The 16,831-nt window shown below is 46.3% G+C and overlaps 1 protein-coding gene across 7 annotated transcripts in view; it reads left to right on the plus strand.

Moving 5' to 3' along the window:
• Nucleotides 1-16,831, plus strand: part of PCNT (pericentrin) — a 145,949-nt gene that overhangs the window by 61,799 nt on the left and 67,319 nt on the right. For 6 of the 7 annotated variants that reach the window (XM_049875076.1, XM_049875074.1, XM_049875081.1 and 3 more), the window contains 7 exons: nucleotides 2,753-2,982; nucleotides 5,244-5,360; nucleotides 5,466-5,486; nucleotides 7,125-7,331; nucleotides 9,157-9,327; nucleotides 9,696-9,848; nucleotides 11,504-11,596. In XM_049875076.1, coding sequence (XP_049731033.1) covers nucleotides 2,753-2,982; nucleotides 5,244-5,360; nucleotides 5,466-5,486; nucleotides 7,125-7,331; nucleotides 9,157-9,327; nucleotides 9,696-9,848; nucleotides 11,504-11,596 — 992 coding nt within the window. The remainder of the gene's footprint in view (nucleotides 1-2,752; nucleotides 2,983-5,243; nucleotides 5,361-5,465; nucleotides 5,487-7,124; nucleotides 7,332-9,156; nucleotides 9,328-9,695; nucleotides 9,849-11,503; nucleotides 11,597-16,831) is intronic. The other variant, XM_049875078.1, reaches the window with a different exon arrangement.

Consider the following 16,831-nt stretch of genomic DNA (forward strand, 5'->3'; position numbering starts at 1 on the left):
ATCACGTGCTACGTCGTGAAATGGTTGAACATCAACCAATTCTTTTTGGTATAATGACTCTGTGTATTCCTTCCATCTTCTTTTGATGCTTTCTGTGTCGTTTAATATTTTCTCCATAGAATCCTTCACTATTGCAACTCGAGTCTTGAAAATTTTCTTCAGTTCTTTGAGCTTGAGAAATGCCGAGCGTGTTCTTCCCTTTTGGTTTTCTATTTCCAGCTCTTTGCACATGTCACTATGATACTTTGTCTCCAAGCCGCCCTTTGAAATCTTCTGTTCAGCTCTTTTACTTCATCATTTCTTTCTTTTGCTTCAGCTGCTCGATTTTGAAAAGCAAGTTTCAGAGTCACTTCTTACATCCATTTTGGTCTTTCTTGTCTTTTTAATGACCTTTTGCTTTCTTCATGGATGATGTCCTTGATGTCATTCCACAACTCGTCTGGTCTTCGGTCATCGGTGTTCAACACGTCAAATCTGTTCTTGAGATGGTCTCTAAATTCACGTGGCAATTACTCAAGGTTGTGCTTTGGCTCTCATGGACTTGTTCTAATTTTCTTCAGTTTCAACTTGAACTTGCATATGAGCAATTGATGGTCTGTTCCACAGTCGGCCCCTGGCCTTGTTCTGACTGATGATATTGAGCTTTTCCATTGTCTCTTTCCACAGATGTAGCAGATTTGATTCCTGTGTATTCCATCTGGCGAGGTCCACATGTTTAGTTGCCATTTATTTTAGTGTTAAAGGTATTTGCAATGAAGTCATTGGTCTTGGAAACTTCTATCATGTGATATCCGGCATTGTTGCTATCACCAAGACCATATTTTCCAACTACCGATACTCCTTCTTTGTTTCCAACTTTTGCATTCCAATCACTAGTAATTATCAATGCATCCTGATTGCATGTTTAATCAATTTCAGACTGCAGAAGTTGGTAAAAATCTTCAATTTCTTCAACTTTGGCCTTAGTGGTTGGTGTGTAAATCTGAATAATAGTCATATTAACTGGTCTTCTTTGTAGACATATGGGTATTGTCCAATCACTGACAGCGTTATACTTCAAGATAGGTCTTGAAATGTTCTTTTTGATGATGAATGCAACGCCATTCCTCTTCAAGTTGTCATTCCCAGCATAGTAGACCATATGTTGTCTGATTCAGAATGCCCAATACCAGTCCATTTCAGCTCACTAATGCCTAGGATATCAAAGTTTATGTGTTCTATTTCATTTTTGATGATTTTCAGTTTTCATAGGTTCATACTTTATACATTCTATGTTCTGATTATTCATGGATGTTTGCAGCTGTTTCTTCTCATTTTGAGTCTTGTCCCATCAGAAAATGAAGGTCCCAAAAGCTTGACTCCATGCACGTCATTAAGCTACTTTGAGGAGGCAGCTCTTCCCCAATCATCTTTTGAGTGCCCTCCAACCTGAGGGGCTCATCTTCTGGCACTATATCAGGCAGTGTTCCGCTGCCATTCATAAGGTTTTCACTGGCTAATTCTTTTCAGAAGTAGACCGCCTGGTCTTTTTTCCTAGTCTTCCTTTGGAAACCCAGCTGAAACCCGTCTACCGTGGGTGACCCTGCTGGTATTCGAATACTGGTGGCATAGCTTCCAGCATCACAGCAACAAGCAAGCCCCCACAGTACAACATACTGACAGACACGTCTCAGAGTGTATGCACTTTTATTTTAGGCCATTTTCGTTTAGAAGGTATAATTTTTGCAAGAGTACTTCGCGTTTATTTCAAGTGGGTATTTGGTAATATTGGACAGGTGAGTTGGATGCAGGCTTGGCCTCTGGGGCAGACACAGGCACCCTGGCTTGCTCCTGCAGGCACTTCGCTCACCTGTTCACCAGGAGGCAGGGAAAGCATGAAGGAAGGGGTCAGGCAGCATCTCTGTGAGGTGATCTGGAACTTTCACAGACTCTCGTGCTCACCTCCATGGCCAAGACTTGGTCTTGTGGCCTCCACACCTCGCTGCGAGAGAGGCTGGATACAATTTTGTTTGTGTCGGGGCAGCATCGTGACAGCTGCATCTGGGTCCGCTATGCAGGGAGGATTCCACCTCAGCAGTTGTGGGGAACCCTATGCAGTGGGGTCTGCTTGTCTGTCTCCACATCTGTCCTGCAGTCCCCATCAGCCCCACACAATGGTGTCTGTCTGTCTCCACATTGGCCTTGGCAGTAACTCTCAGCCTGCGTGGTAGAGTCTGTCTGTCTGTCCCAGATCGGTTTGGCAGTTACTGGGCAGCCCTGTGTAGTGGAGTCTGTCCCTCTCTCTTCACATTAGTCCCTGCAGCCACCGGGCAGCCCTGTTGTGGTGGAGCCTGTATGTTTGTCTCCACATCTACCCCAGCAGTCACTGGGTGGCTTGGCGTGGTAGAGTCTGTCTGTCTCCACATCGGTCCCTGCAGCCATCGGGTGGCTCTGTGTGGTGGAGTTTGTCTGTCTCCATATCAGTTCCAGCAGTCACTATCAGCCCTGTGCAGTGGAGCCTGTCTGTCTCTACATCGGTCCCTGCAGCCATCGGGTGGCTCTGTGTGGTGGAGTTTGTCTGTCTCCATATCAGTTCCAGCAGTCACTATCAGCCCTGTGCAGTGGAGCCTGTCTGTCTCTACATCAGTCCCTGCAGCCACTGGGCAGCCCTGCATGGTGAAGTCTGTCTGTCTGTCTCCACGTCTGTTAGGCAGGAAAATGCCATGCTCTGAGTCCTGGGTATTTTCCTCCATGCATGTTCTTTGTGCTCTAGGTCTCCGGAAGGAGGTGGAGTGTCTCATGAAGGAGCAGTTGGAGACTAGGAAGCAGTCTGAGAAGGACCGCGCTGCTCTGCTGTCCCAGCTGCAGGTGCTGGAGTCTGAGCTCGAGGAGCAGGTGTCCCGGCACCAGGCATGCGCCCAGTACGCAGACGAGGTCGTCGCCCTGAAGCAACAGATGGCTTCTCTAGACAAGCACCTGCGCAGCCAGAGGCAGTTCATGGACGTAAGAGCCTGCGTCCCCCGTGGATCGCTCATTAAAGCACCTTCACATTTGTCATATTACTGCCCTGGGGCTGCCGTAGGGCAAAGTAACACACTTAGCAGGCTCGGGGGCTTATAGAACAGAAGTGTATTCGCTCTTAATTCTGGAATCTGAGATCTGGGTGTGGGCCATGTCGTTTCCCTTTGAGGCTCTGAGGTAGAAGCTGGTCCATGTTCTCTCTCAGCTTCTGGTGAGGGCAGAGATCCTTGGCGTTCTTTGGCTTTCTGCTGCCTCCCACCAGTCTGCCTCTGTCTTCACATGGCTGCCTTCCTGTGTGTCTGTAGCTGTCTCTTCTCTATTATGAGCATACCAGTCATATAGGATTAGGGCCCACATACCCCAGTACGACCTCATGCGAACTGATAACATCTTCAGAAACCCTGTTTCCAAACAAGGTCATGTTCACAGGTATGGGGCTTAGAACATCAGCTTACTTTTTGGAGGACACAGTTCAGTCCATGGCTCCCCTCAAATAACTGTGTTTAACTTTATTTTGAGACAATTATAAACTCACTAAAAGTAGAAAGAATAACACACAAAGTTCTTCATACTCTATACTCAGATTCATCCGATTCCTGAGCCAGCTGTCGTTTTCCAGCTGACTTTGCCTCAGGACTTGGGGGTACGGCCAACACACACACGCACACACACGCACACACACGCACACACACGCACACATACGCACACATACGCACACATACGCACACATGTACTACTTTTTACTGAACTGTTTGAGTGTTAGTGGCAATCTGCCTTTCCTTCCAAATACTTAAATGTGTTTCCTGAGAACATGGGCATTCACTTCCGTAGCCACAGTACGATTATCAAGATGAGGAAGTTTTACCTCTGTATGGTGCTGCCCCCTAGCTGGTGGTCCAGGCTCTCATGTCGCCAGCTGTCCTCACAGCGTGCTCGGAGTCTGTCAGCCCGGCAGCCAGTCCAGCTCCCCGCAGGTCCCACTGGTGTGTCTCTGGCCCCTGCACCTGGGCTGTTGCTCGGCCTTACTTTGTCTGTCGTGACCTTGGTGTTGGGAAAGTGTGGGCCCCTAGGTTGCTGTGTCCCTCCCTGGGGCATCAGGTGCTTTTCCATGGCTGCTTGGGCAGGAAGGCCCAGGGAGGGTGTGCGGCAGCTGTGTTGTCATTACACAGTCAGTGCCGCTGAGCTGACCCGTTTAAGGTGTTAGCCTGGTTTCTCTGTTATAAACTTACCATCGTAGCCTGCTAAGTCTGTTTCTCGGCACATAAATCACGCAGGCTCCTTAGGCAATCACAGTCACAAAATAAAGAAAACCAAGCTACGTATAATGCTGCCACCGTTGGATGTGCCCACGAGTAGCAGGAGAGGGGCCTGGGGTTTTCCGGATGTTCTTTGCTCGCAGATCAGTCGCCACGGAGTTGGCCCGCTTCCTGGCGACCCGTGCGCGTCCGAGCAGAGCTGCTCTCTGCAGAGTTTTCAGTGGCACATTTTTCAGAAGCAGATCACCAGGTCTTCTGAGACACCTCTGGGTGGCCTAGAATCTCCAGCCTTTCAGTTAGCAGCCGAGGGCGTTAACCATTTGTACCCCTCAGGGACTGTGTTCTGTGCTTACGTAGGTACAAAACCAATTTTTTCCCTCAACAAACAGGAGACCAAGCACTATCCCTCGTGGTTTGTGACGTGTGCTTTTCTTTGCTGTCACCTGAACTTTCCTGATCACTCAGGAAGCGTCAGCTGCAGGGTGACTGTGAAGAGGAATCTGTGATGTCCCCTTGTCAGATCACAGCCTTGCTGGCTGTTCCCTGGCATGCCCCTTCTGTTCCTGGGATGTGTCCTGCGGGTGTGCACTGGGGCCCTGGGTGCCCCTACCTGCTGCTGGGGGGTGCCATCCTGAGTTTTTCCTGAATCTGTTCCCTTGGGCAGCTCCCCACGTCATTCCCTCTGTAGTTATCAGAGCTCAAGAGCCGGTGTTGCTTCATGTGTAAAGGGCCACTCCTTTTCATGTACCCTGATGTACAAAAACAATACTGACATAATATTGGGGGGCAGATGCTTATATAAAATAGAAGCTTGGTACCCAGCATGGAGGTGCGAAGCTCTGGCAGCATGGGCCAGGCCCATGCTCTGATACCACACCCCTCAGCTTCCCTAGAAGGCGGGTGGACACGACCAGGGACAGACACGCTTGCGGTAAACTCTGTCATTGCATCTGGAAGGAGATGGTCACATGGCCGCTCTCGTGGCAGGAGCAGGCTGCGGAGCGGGAACATGAGCGTGATGAGTTCCAGCAGGAGATCCAGAGGCTGGAGGAGCAGCTGCGGCGGGCGGCCCGGCCCCAGGCCACGGGTGCGCGGGACAGCCATGTGAGTCCATGCTGGGAGCCCGGGGCTGGGATTGGTGTGCTGCAGGACGCACGCAAGCCTTACCTTCTGTCTCATGTTTGCCTTCCATGTCTGTGAAAATGGCAGAGCATGCAGCCGAGTGAAGAGGTAAGAACAGCCCTACTTCCCTCTACCCCACGGCCCGCATCCAGCTGCCTGCCCTCCGTGGCTGGCCCAGGACCAAAACTTGTCCTGCGTTTGTTTTTCGGGCACTGTTCCACTTGGGACTATAACTGCCTGCTTCCTGTTGTCTGACGTGATGCTAGTTAGTTTGCTTATTCTTTTTTAAATTACCCTTTTATTTTGGAATTATTGTAGCTACACATGCAGTTGTAAGAAATAATACAGAGATCCATCCCAGGTACCCTTTCCCCAGTTTCCCCAGTGGTAACGCCTAAGACATTGAGTACAGCATCACACCATGGGTGTAGACCCTGATGCAGTGCGGGTATGGAGTGTTCATCCCCACAGGGATGCTCCTTGTGGCCTTCTCTAGCCTGGCCCTCCACCCTCCCACAGCTGCTACTCCTTAACCCCTGGCAAGTGCTCATCTGTTCTCCGTTTCTGTAATTGTGTTATTTCAAGAATGCTATATAAGTGGAAGAGCCCTGGTGGTACAGTGGTTAAGAGCTTGGCTGCTAACCAGAAAGTCAGCAGTTCAAATCCACCACCTATTCCTTGGAAACCCTATGGAGCAGTTCTCCTCTTTCCTGTAGAGTCACTATGAGTCGGAATTGACTTGATGATGAGTTTGGGTTTTTGGTTTATATAAATGGAATGATGCAGTATGTGACCTTTTGGGATTTGCTTTTTCCACCCAATGTAACTCTGGACAGCCATCCATATGTTAGTAGTTGTTCCATATGTTAGTAGTCGTTCCTTTCTGTTGCGGTTTGTTTAGCCATTCACCTGTTGAAGACATCCAGGTGTTTCCAGGTTTGGGCTTTTATGAATAAAGCAGTTGCAAACATCTATGTACAGTTGTTTGTGTGTACACAAGTCTTCACCTCTCCGGAGTGAATGCGCAGGAGTGCAGTTGCTGGGTCCCGTGGTAGCTCCTTGTTTAGTCTGTAAGACACGACCAAGCTGCGCTCCAGCAGCTGCACCATGTTACGTTCCCAGCAACAGTGTATGAGGGACCCCGTTCCTCCACATCCCTGCCCACAGGATTATTTTGAAAAGAATCCCGGCTGTATCAGTAAGCAGTTCTAAAAATATGTTAAACATAGCCCAGTACAGTTATTGTCACCAAAAAAGCCTTCACGTGAACAGGCAGTAAGTCCAAACCTCTCGCATCATCAACTATCAGATTGGCAAGGAAATTGCACCCATGGGTTGCGTTTGCTCTTATTTCTTTGGGTGTTAAACTGGTCTCCTCTCGGCCTGGATGGGGTGGAAGCAAAGGCAGCAATGCCAGCTCACTTCTCAAACCCCTGCATTACCAACTAACCCCAGCCATGACCTTCTGCTGACAAAGTGCATTTTATTTTCATAGCAATTTTGCATCCTGCTGTTATTTTCACCACAGTGTCTTTATTCAGGAAGACTGCCCAGCTTGGGAAAGCCTCACCTGCTGTCTCTCATGAGGTTCCGTTGTGTGCGTGCTGGGAAATACACACGCTGGGAAACACGGAGGGTCCCTCATCTTTCTACCTGCGGTGTCATGTGCTTTTTGTTTGGAAGATATGTGTTTTTGTTTCTCGTGATCTCTTGCCTTTCTCAAGCTTTTCTTGGTGGTGGTTTTAGGTTGAATTGTTACAGGAAAAGTTAAGGGAGAAGTCCGATGGGTTTAACGAGTTGGCTGTGAAGAAGGAGCTGGCTGACAGACGGCTGGCGGTGCAGCAGGAGGAGATCCAGAGCCTGGAGGTGGCAGTTGCCGAGGCTGGCAGGAGGGCGGCCCAGCTCCAGGAAGAGCTGGAGATGCAGAGAAGGATTGGGGAAGAGTTACAGCAGGTGAGCCCCCTCTGTATTACTTGAGGGGCTCTCCTTTCTCATCTGCACTCACGCAGCAGGCACTAGGGATGTGGTGAGGGTGGGCTGGTCTGCTTTGACTGCTCAGAGGCTCGTATTTGCCCCACTGGGATTTACACCAGCCTGTGGGACACTCCTCCACCACTCAGGTGCACTGAATTTTTCCTTAGTAATTTCACAAAGTAAATATTTAAAGCTGTAGGTTTAAAAAACTTACTGTTCCATCAACTACCTTGCTTTGAGCTGGTTATAGTTACTTTAACTTTTGCGTTTAGGAGTTTATGTCAACTCCCCAAGGAAAATGTCTCCAGTGATAGTTGTCACGTATTATAACCTGGTGTTACGAGCCTGTGATGTTGCACATTTTTGTTTGTATTTGAACATTTAAACTGAATCTCGGAGGCTGAGCCTGAGTGATGCCATCTTACTGTGTGATGGACGAGAGCCTGGTGAAGGGCTGAACCCTGTCCCCAGTAAGCAACTTTTCCCTTCTTGGCGAGCATTTATGATAGTTAACTCTGTCATGCCGGTGGTGCATACAGCAACCATGAACTTGGCTGCCTCTGGGGTTTGTTAGGAAGCTGGTGCCTGGCAGTACGTACAGCGACTATTACCGGGGAGCTCCCGTACCACACACAGTGCGTGCGGCCACAAGCGGGGGCCTTTGTGACTGAACCTGAGGAAACGGGCACGTGCCGCAAATACACTGTTTTTATAGGGTATTGTATGAGGTGGCAGAGTTTTTGGTCAGAAAAACAGACATTTGGAAAATGTTTATTTGTTTACACATATGTACCAATAAACCGCGGTGGGAGTCTGTGGTGTAACGAGTGGTACGTCACGTGTATCACTGAACACTCAGGGGAGGCCTCTGGGGGTGGGGGAGGGGCAAGAAGGAAAAATCCATTCTAATTACCAGAAATTCAGGCATCCAGTGATTCAGCATGTGCCCATTAACAAAAACCCACGCTCTGAACAAAAAATTCAAAGCAGAAAATAATTGGGTCACCAAAGGGTTAAAATGGGATTTAAGGTTTGACTTTTTGTTGCAGAAAGCTAAAAGGTCACTTGTAAAGTGAGTCTCAATCAGCAATTTTATTTTAAAGTCAGGAGCTTGGCCCCAAGATGCAAGTTCCGGCTTCAAGGATAATCTTGTCAGTCTGTCATTTGCTATTGAGTTGATCCCAACTCAGGGCAACTCCATGTGTGTCAGAGTAGAGCCAAGCTCTGTAGTATTTTCAGTGACTGAGTTTTTGGAAGTAGGTGGCCAGGCGTTTCTTCTGAGGTACCTCTGGTTGGACTCCGACTGCCAGTCTTTTGGTTGGCAGCTGAGGACGTTAAGCATTTGCACTATCCAGGGACTCCTTGAAGATAATAGGAGAGCTTTTTATCAGGTGTGTTTGAGTCTCATAAGTGCTTATGTGAACGCGAGTTCCTTTCTTGAGGCCATGCTATGTTTTCACTGCCACCATCTCAGGGCAGCACACCCAGCACCTGTCCCATTCCCTGGTGTCTTGTCTGACCCAGTCACTGGAGGGCTGCTGTGTCCCAGGACTAGCCACAGCTCACCTTGGTTATGTCTCCAGTGGGAGCTGTTGTACTCATTCACTTGTTCTGTCATTCACTCATTCACTGGTTCATTCATTCACTCACTCACCCATTCATTTATTTATTCAGAGAGGCTGTGCCCGCAGTGACCTCTGGGCTGTAGAAACAGCTAAGGGTGACGTACCCCTTAAGAGACAGCAGTGTCAGGTGCCTGGGTCCTTAAACACTTGCCTAAAATAAGTTTTTTTTTTTTTAATAGGATAAAGAAGCATTACAGAAACAGCAGATGAATCACTTGATTCTGGTGTCTGCATTGCAGACTGAACTAGAAGAAGCCAAATGCCGGGTGCCTCCTGTCGGCAGCCCTGCTGGGGCCGCAGAAGCACAACCAGAGGCAGTACTAGAGGCACTCCCTCAGCACGTGAGAGAGGCAAGTGCTGGACACCCGGCCCTGCCGTCCAGGGTCTGTCTGGTCCTGCAGTGAGACTGGCACATCATGACTACCATGTGCTCCTTGTGATAAATGTTTTTGGCATGTATTTTTAAAACTTTTACAGCTATTTTAATAATGATTAAATTAAGTCCTGGTGGTGCAGTGTTAAGAGCTCAGCTGCTAACCAAAAGGTCGGCAGTTCGAATCCACCAGCCACTCTTTGGAAACCCTATAGGGCAGTTCTTCTCTGTCCTACAGGGTCCCTGAGAGTCAGAATTGACTTAATGGCAATGGACCTGGTCTGGTCTAAGTTCAGCTAATGTTAGAAAATTGTTGATACTTACATTCTTTGATTTTTAATGAAGGTTTTGGACTTAAAAGAACAGCTAGAAGAACTTAAAGATGATTTAGCAAGTAAAAATGAGGAAATACTACATCTGACCTTAAAACTAGATGTGCAGGCCCGTCATGCTGCTGCCAGCCTCAGGGAGCTTCAGGAGGAGAATGCCCACCTGAAGGTGAGCTGCAGGGCTCTCTGCGAACTGCATGTGGACAGTCCATCACAGGAGAGCAGAACCTCGGGCTGCTTCCAGACCCAAACAAGCCCCGCCCTGGAGACCTGGCAGGTCACCCCAGCTGCACCTGATTCTGCTCTGAGGCTGGTGGCCAGGGCGGGGCCTGGGAAGTCCAAGATAAGCAGCTCCTGGGAATTGTGAGTGGGGAACCCAGTGTTCCCCAGCCAGTGATCGTAACTGCTCTTGCTTCTGACACAAAGCGCCACTCTCCCTGTGCAGCTGCGATGTTTGTTGACTAGAATGACAGGAGAGGCACTTCCTTAGTGGTAGCACTATAGGAGGAAATAAGTCAGAACTGGGGGGTGGTGGGACAGCCTAAGCCATACCGGGGGTGGGGGGCGTTCTGGAAGAGGGTATTTTTTTAGTAAGTGAGTGCTTGTTGCTATCCTTCCCACCAGCATGATTAAAAATATCTAATTTTAAATCTACTCCATTATTTTAATGTAACTGCCTTTAAAGCAAAAAAGAAAAGCAATTTCTATATGTTAGAGACAGTATTCAAATTTGTAAAGAAAATGTATCCTTAAAGGATGGCCTTGAAACAAATTAAGTTCAGAGTCATTATGTGTAGTGCCACCCTGGCACAGGTTCGATGAACAAACCAACAGCATTGAGGGAAATTCTAGGATGTGCCAGTATTTATTGCCTGACCCACGCCCAGGCCGCACCTGCACAGTTTTAAAGTACAGGTATGTGTTGCTCAACGTCCGTTTGGGTGGCGTCTGACTGCATATACGTTGGTGGGCCAGGGCACCCAGGTGTCGTGAGTGCCAGGATGTCAGACTCCTGTTTTGAGGTCAGAGCCCCACTTCCGCCCAGCTGCTGTGCACAGCCTGGAAGCCACCTGGTCTGTGACGATAGAGGCCCAGGCCCACAAACTCCCAACCTGAATTCCCCATGGCTCATGTGACTTGAGCCGTCTAGTTCCTGTGTTTTGCCTGGTGTGGTCCCGTAGGACACTGATACACAGTTAGGCGCCCTGGATGCCCCAGCCCTGGCTCAGGTGGCCTACACCATCCCCTCCCTTAGGAAGTTCTCACAGGGCGAGCTGGCCTTTCCTGCAGCTGGCTTAGCAGAGAAGGTGGTGATAGCTTGGGTGACAGCAGGGTGGGAGCCCCCCCAAGTGCTCACCCGAGACGTGCTCAGTGGAAGTTGTCCAGGCCGCATGCCACACAGCAGCCCCCAGGGCAGTGCACCTGGGAGCCCCATGTCCCGTGGACACAGGTGTTCACACAGCATCCAAATCACATAATGTCCTGTTTCACAGAACGTATCACGGATGTTAAGCCATGCATACCTGTATGGCCGGTGAAAGGCAGTTTGAGGGTGAGCTACCCTAGGAGCCACTGGTCAGATGAGAGAGCCCCTGCCTTATACTGGTGACGGCTCTGAAACAGATCGTCTGGGGAAATACTGTAATTGATTTTTGAAAACCAATCTAATGTGTCATTTTAAACAGAAAGCACTTTAACAGAAACGCAGTTTCAAATTAATATTTAAAACTGCAGGCTTATTAGGGTATTTTGTACCTACAGCGTCAGGGGAATGTTTCACATAGTATCGGTGTGATGGTTTTATCATCGTCATCATCTCCACAGGCGTTTCTGCAAAACAAAGAAGAGGAAATCAGGTCTGTGAAGGAGCAGCTGGAGGCGCAGCCCGGTGGGCCCAGAGAATCTGTGGCCTGTGAGGTGAGGTGCTTTTCTGACAAGAGGGCACAGGTGTGACGTCATGCCCTCCTGGGCACAAGTGTGTGTGTGTGTGGACCTGGGCATCCACAGGGGCTCTGGGGTTTCTAGGTGACAGTGGTCCCTTTCCTCACAAAGCTTACACTTTTTTCATTCATTTTGGAGGAGGGAGTAAAGATGGGGGAGGCTGTAGGGCAAAAGGCAGTTTCATCTGCAGTTTTCCACTTCTCCAAATTCTCAGTGCTAGAGGCAATTGGAACGTTAATAATCTGGCGTCTTGTATATTTGGAAACCCTGGTGGCATAGTAGTTAAGTGCTATGGCTGCTAACCAAGAGGTTGGCAGTTCAAATCCTCCAGGCTCTCCTTGGAAACCCTATGGGGCAGTTCTACTCTGTCCTATAGGGTCGCTATGAGTCGGAATCAACTCGACGGCAGTGGGTTTGGTTTGGTGGTTTTTCTTGTATATTTGGCAAAATTTAAAAATCATTATCCTTTTGTGTTATTTTGAGGGATGCCTTTATAACTGGTGACTAATTTTTTTTTCTTCAACACTCTCCCTTTCTCCTCTTGAGTTCCCTATTACCAGCTTTCCTGTCCCCTTCTGCCTTCTCGTCTTTGCCCCTGGGCTGGTGTGCCCATTTAGTCTCGTTTTGTTTTTGGTCCTGTCTAACCTTTGGCTGAAGGGTGAACCTCAGGAGTGACTTTAGTACTGAATTAAAAGGTGTCCGTGGGCCATTCTGTCAGGGTTTCTCCAGCCTTTGTCAGACCAGTAAGTCTGGTCTTTTTTTGTGAGTTAAAATTTTGTTCTATATTTATCTCCAGCTCTGTCCAGGGCCTTCTGTTGTGATTCATCAGAGTAGTTGGTGGTGGTAGCTGGGCACTGTCTAGTTGTGCTGGACTCAGTCTGGTGGAGGCCGTGGTAGCTGTACCTTTGGACTAATCTTTCCCTTGTGTCTTTGGTTTTCTTCATTCTTTTCTTGCTTCAGATGGGGTGAGGCCAGTGGAATATCTTAGATGGCCGCTTACAGGCTTTTAAGACCCCAGATGCTACTCACCAAAGTAGAATGTAGAACATTTTCTTTATGAATTGTTATGCCAGTTGAGCTAGATTTTCCCCAAGACTGTGATCCCAAGCCCTTAGCCCAGTAATTCGGTCCCTCAGGGAGTTTGGATGTGTCTGTGAAGCTTCTGTGACTTTGCCTTGGTTAAGTTGTGCTGACTTCCCCAGTCTTGTGTACTATCTTACCCTTCACCAAAGTTATGACTTACCTACTGTCTATTTAGTGTTTTCCCCTCCCACCGCTTCCCTCCCTTGTAACCATCAAAGACTGTATCTTTTTGTGAGTACACCTTTTCATGAGTTTTTATAATAGTGGTCTCATACAGTATTTGTCCTTTTGTGATTAACTTATTTCACTCAGCATAGTGCCCTCCAGAGTCATCTGTGTTGTCGGATGTTTCCCAGATTCATCATTGTTTTTTACTATTCCATTGTGTGTATGCACCATAGTTTGTCTATCCATTTATCTGTTGATGGGCACCTAGGTTGTGTCCATTTTTTTGCTATTGTGAGTAATGCTGCAATGAACATGACTGTGCATATGTCTATTCGTGTGATGGCCCTTATTACTCTAGGATATATTCCTTAGGAGTGGGATTGCTGATCATGTGGTATTTCTAGCTTTTTAACGAAGCACCATATCATTTTCCAAAATGATTGTACCATATTGCATTCCCACCAGCAGTGCATAAGAGTTCCAGTCTCCCCACAGCCTCTCCAGCATTTGTTATTTTCTGTTTTTTTGATTTGTGCCAGTAATGTCGGGGGCGGGGGCGAGATGGTGGTATCTCATTGTAGTTTTGATTTGCTTTTTTTTTTTTTTTTTTTAATGGCTAGGGATGGCGACCATTTCCTTGTCTGTCTGTTAGCCGCCTGAATGTCTTCTTTGGTGAAGTGTCTGTTCAGATCCTTTTCCCATTTTTTAATAGTATTATTCGTCTTTTTGTTTTAGAGGTTTTGAATTTTTCTTACAGATTTTAGAGATTAGACCTTTGTTGAATTTGTCACAGCCAAGTTTTTTTTCCCCAGTCTGTAGGTTCTCTTTTTAGTCTTTGGTGAAGTCTTTTGATGAGTGTTAACTGTTAAATTTTCAGAAGAGCCAAAACTGGTGACTAATTTTTTAAGGGAGGTTATATCTGTTGTTTGTCTTTAGTGCTCTAGAATTTGCCATGTGAGTATAATTTTATATGTTAGTAATTCACAAATATTAAAAATAGCTTATGTGATAAGCAAAACATTTTAGTTTCGTTAAGGATAGAGAGTTTTATGAAGACATTACCAAAGGTTTTGTTCAGAATTTTTGTTGTCATTAGTTGTCAGGTCAGCCCTGACTCCTGGCGTTGGTGTTGGTGGTGTTAGTTTTTTCTTTATTTCTGTTTCTTTGATTTCTCCTGTTATTTTTGGTATTTGTTTTCTAATACTTACCTTAGTTTTTTTTTTTAGGTAGAACCTTAGGTCATTGACTTTAGACATTTCTTATTTTTTGAGGTAAAAATTACAATTTTTTTTAATAAGTTTTTAAAAGAATTGGCACACATTAAATCACTTTTTGAGTTTGAGTCTATGAGTCTTGACAAGTACAGAATCAAGATACAGAATGGTTCCATCACTCAAAAACTTTCCCTTTTGCCACTCCTGTTACGGATTGAATTCTGTCCCCCAAAAATGTGTGTCAATTTGGCTAGGCCATGATTCCCAGTATTTTGTAGTTGTCCATCATTTGTGATCTGATGTGATTATCCTATGTCTTGTACATTCTAGCTTCTATGATGTTAATGAGGCAGGATTAGAGGCAGTTATGTTAATGAGGCAGGACTCAATCTACAGGATTAGGTTGTATCATGCTTTGAATTGTGTCCCTTGCACAAAATGTGTCAATTGGGCTAGGCCATGCTTCCCAGTATTGTGTGATTGTCCACCATTTTGTCATCTGATGTGATTCTGCTGTGTGTTGTAAACCCTACCTCTGTGATGTTAATGAGGTGGAATTAGTGGCAGTTTTGTTAATCAGGCAGCACTCAATCTACAAGATTGGGTCGTGTCTTAATCTCTTTTGAGATATGAAAGAGAGAAGTGAGCAGAGAGACATGGGGAACTCATTACCACCAAGCAAAAAGAGCCAGAAGCACATGTCCTTTGGACCTGGGGTCCCTGTGCTGAAGAGCTCCTAGACCAGGGGAGGATTGATGACAAGGACCTTCCACCAGAGTTGACAGAAGGTGAAAGACTTCCCTTGGAGCTGATGCCCTGAGTTTAGACTTCTAGCCTGCTAGACTGAGAGAATAAACTTCTGTTTGTTGAAGCTATCCACTTGCGATATTTTTGTTATAGCAGCACTAAGTGACTAAGACAGGTTGTGTCTTGAGCCAGTCTCTTTGGAGATACAAAAGAGAGAAGCAAGCAGAGAGGAGAGGGACTTCACGCCACCAAGAAAGAAGCACTGGGAGTGGTGCGCGTCCTTTGCGCTGAGAAGCTCCTAGACCAGGGGAAGATTGATGACAAGGACCTTCCCCAAGAACTGACAGAGAAAGCCTTCCGCTGGAGCTGATGCCCTGAATTTGGGCTACCAGCCTCCTAGACTCTGAGAGAATAAATTTCTGTTTGTTGACGCCATCCCTTTGTGGTATTTCTGTTACAGCAGCACTAGATAACTAAGACAACCCACAACCACTGACAACCACCAATCTGTTCTTCAGCCTTATAGTTTTGCCTTTTCTAGAATGCTGTAAAAAGTCACTTAGCATAAGCATTTGAGATTTATGCATGCTGCTGTGTAAATTAATAATTCAGTTCTTCTATTACTGAACAGTATATTGTAGCTATAGCACTGTTTGTTTATCCGCTCGCACATGGGGGCCATTTGGGTTGTCTCTAGTTTTTGGAAGTTACGAATAGAGCTGTTGTGAGGTACCTAGGAGTAGAATGGCTGGTTCATGTGTAAGTCCACTTTTAACTTTAAAATAAACTGCTGAACTGTTTGCCAAAGTAGCCCTTCCAGTTTACACTCCCACTAACAACATCTGAGAGTTCTAGTTAACCACACCCTCATCAGCACTTGGGATGGTCAGCCTTTTTAGTTTTAGCCGTTCTAATAGATGTATTGGTCTCTGGTGATGAAAGCAGCTTGCGATCATCTGCTAACCTGGAGGTTGGTGGTTTGAACCCACCCAGTGGTGCTGCAGAAGAAAGGGCTGGTGAACGGCTTCTGTCAGGGTTACATCCAAGAAAACCCCGTGGAGCAGTTCTACTCTGGAGCACCTGGGGTCGCCGGGAGTCAGGATCGATCTGACGCCAGAGGGTTTTAATAGGTGTGTGGTGGTATCTCCTACTAGTTTTAATTTGCATTTCACTGATAACTAATGATCTCGAGCATCTTTTTGTGTGCTTATTTGCCATCCATATTTTGGCGAAGTGTTTGTGCAAATCTTTTGCTAATATTTACTGTTGAGTCTTGAGAATTCTTTACATATTCTGAGCACAAATCTTTCTTGGATGTATGAATTAAAAAAAATTTTTTTAACACATCATGCATTTAGGGTTATATGTAGGAACTCTGTCTAACCCTGTGTTTTCTGTTAAACGTTTCATAGTTTTGCTTTACATTCAGGTTTATGAGACTATAAGTTTATTTTTGTGTATAAGGCATGAGGCAAAGGTAGAGATTAATTTTTTGGCACATGAATGTCCCATTTTTCGGGTACCATTTGTCGAAAAGACTATCATTTCCCCATTGAATTGCCTTTATATCTTTCTCAAAAATCAGTTAACCTTATTTGTGGGATCTCTTTCTGTAACACTCATTTCTATGGGTCTAGATTTCGTTCTCTTTGCTAATACCACATTGTCTCTTTCTGTAACTTTACAGTAAGTCTTTAAATCAGACTGAGTCCCCTAACTTATTCTGTTTTTCCAGAAATTTTTTCACTATTTCTAGTTCCTTTGCCTTCCATATATGTATTTAGAATTGAAAAAGCAGTGTCTACAAAAAATTGTGTTGGTATTTTAATTGGGATTGCATTGGGTCTATAAAATATTGGGCCTTCCAGTCCATGAACATGATATAGCTCTCCATTTATTTATGTCTTCCTTCACTGGTGTTTTGTTGTTTTCAACATATATATCCAGCATATGTTTTATTAGATGTATGCTGTTTTGTTAGATGTATTCCATATGCATT

Source organism: Elephas maximus, chromosome 2 (assembly GCF_024166365.1).
Source record: "Elephas maximus indicus isolate mEleMax1 chromosome 2, mEleMax1 primary haplotype, whole genome shotgun sequence".
NCBI lineage: Eukaryota > Metazoa > Chordata > Mammalia > Proboscidea > Elephantidae > Elephas > Elephas maximus.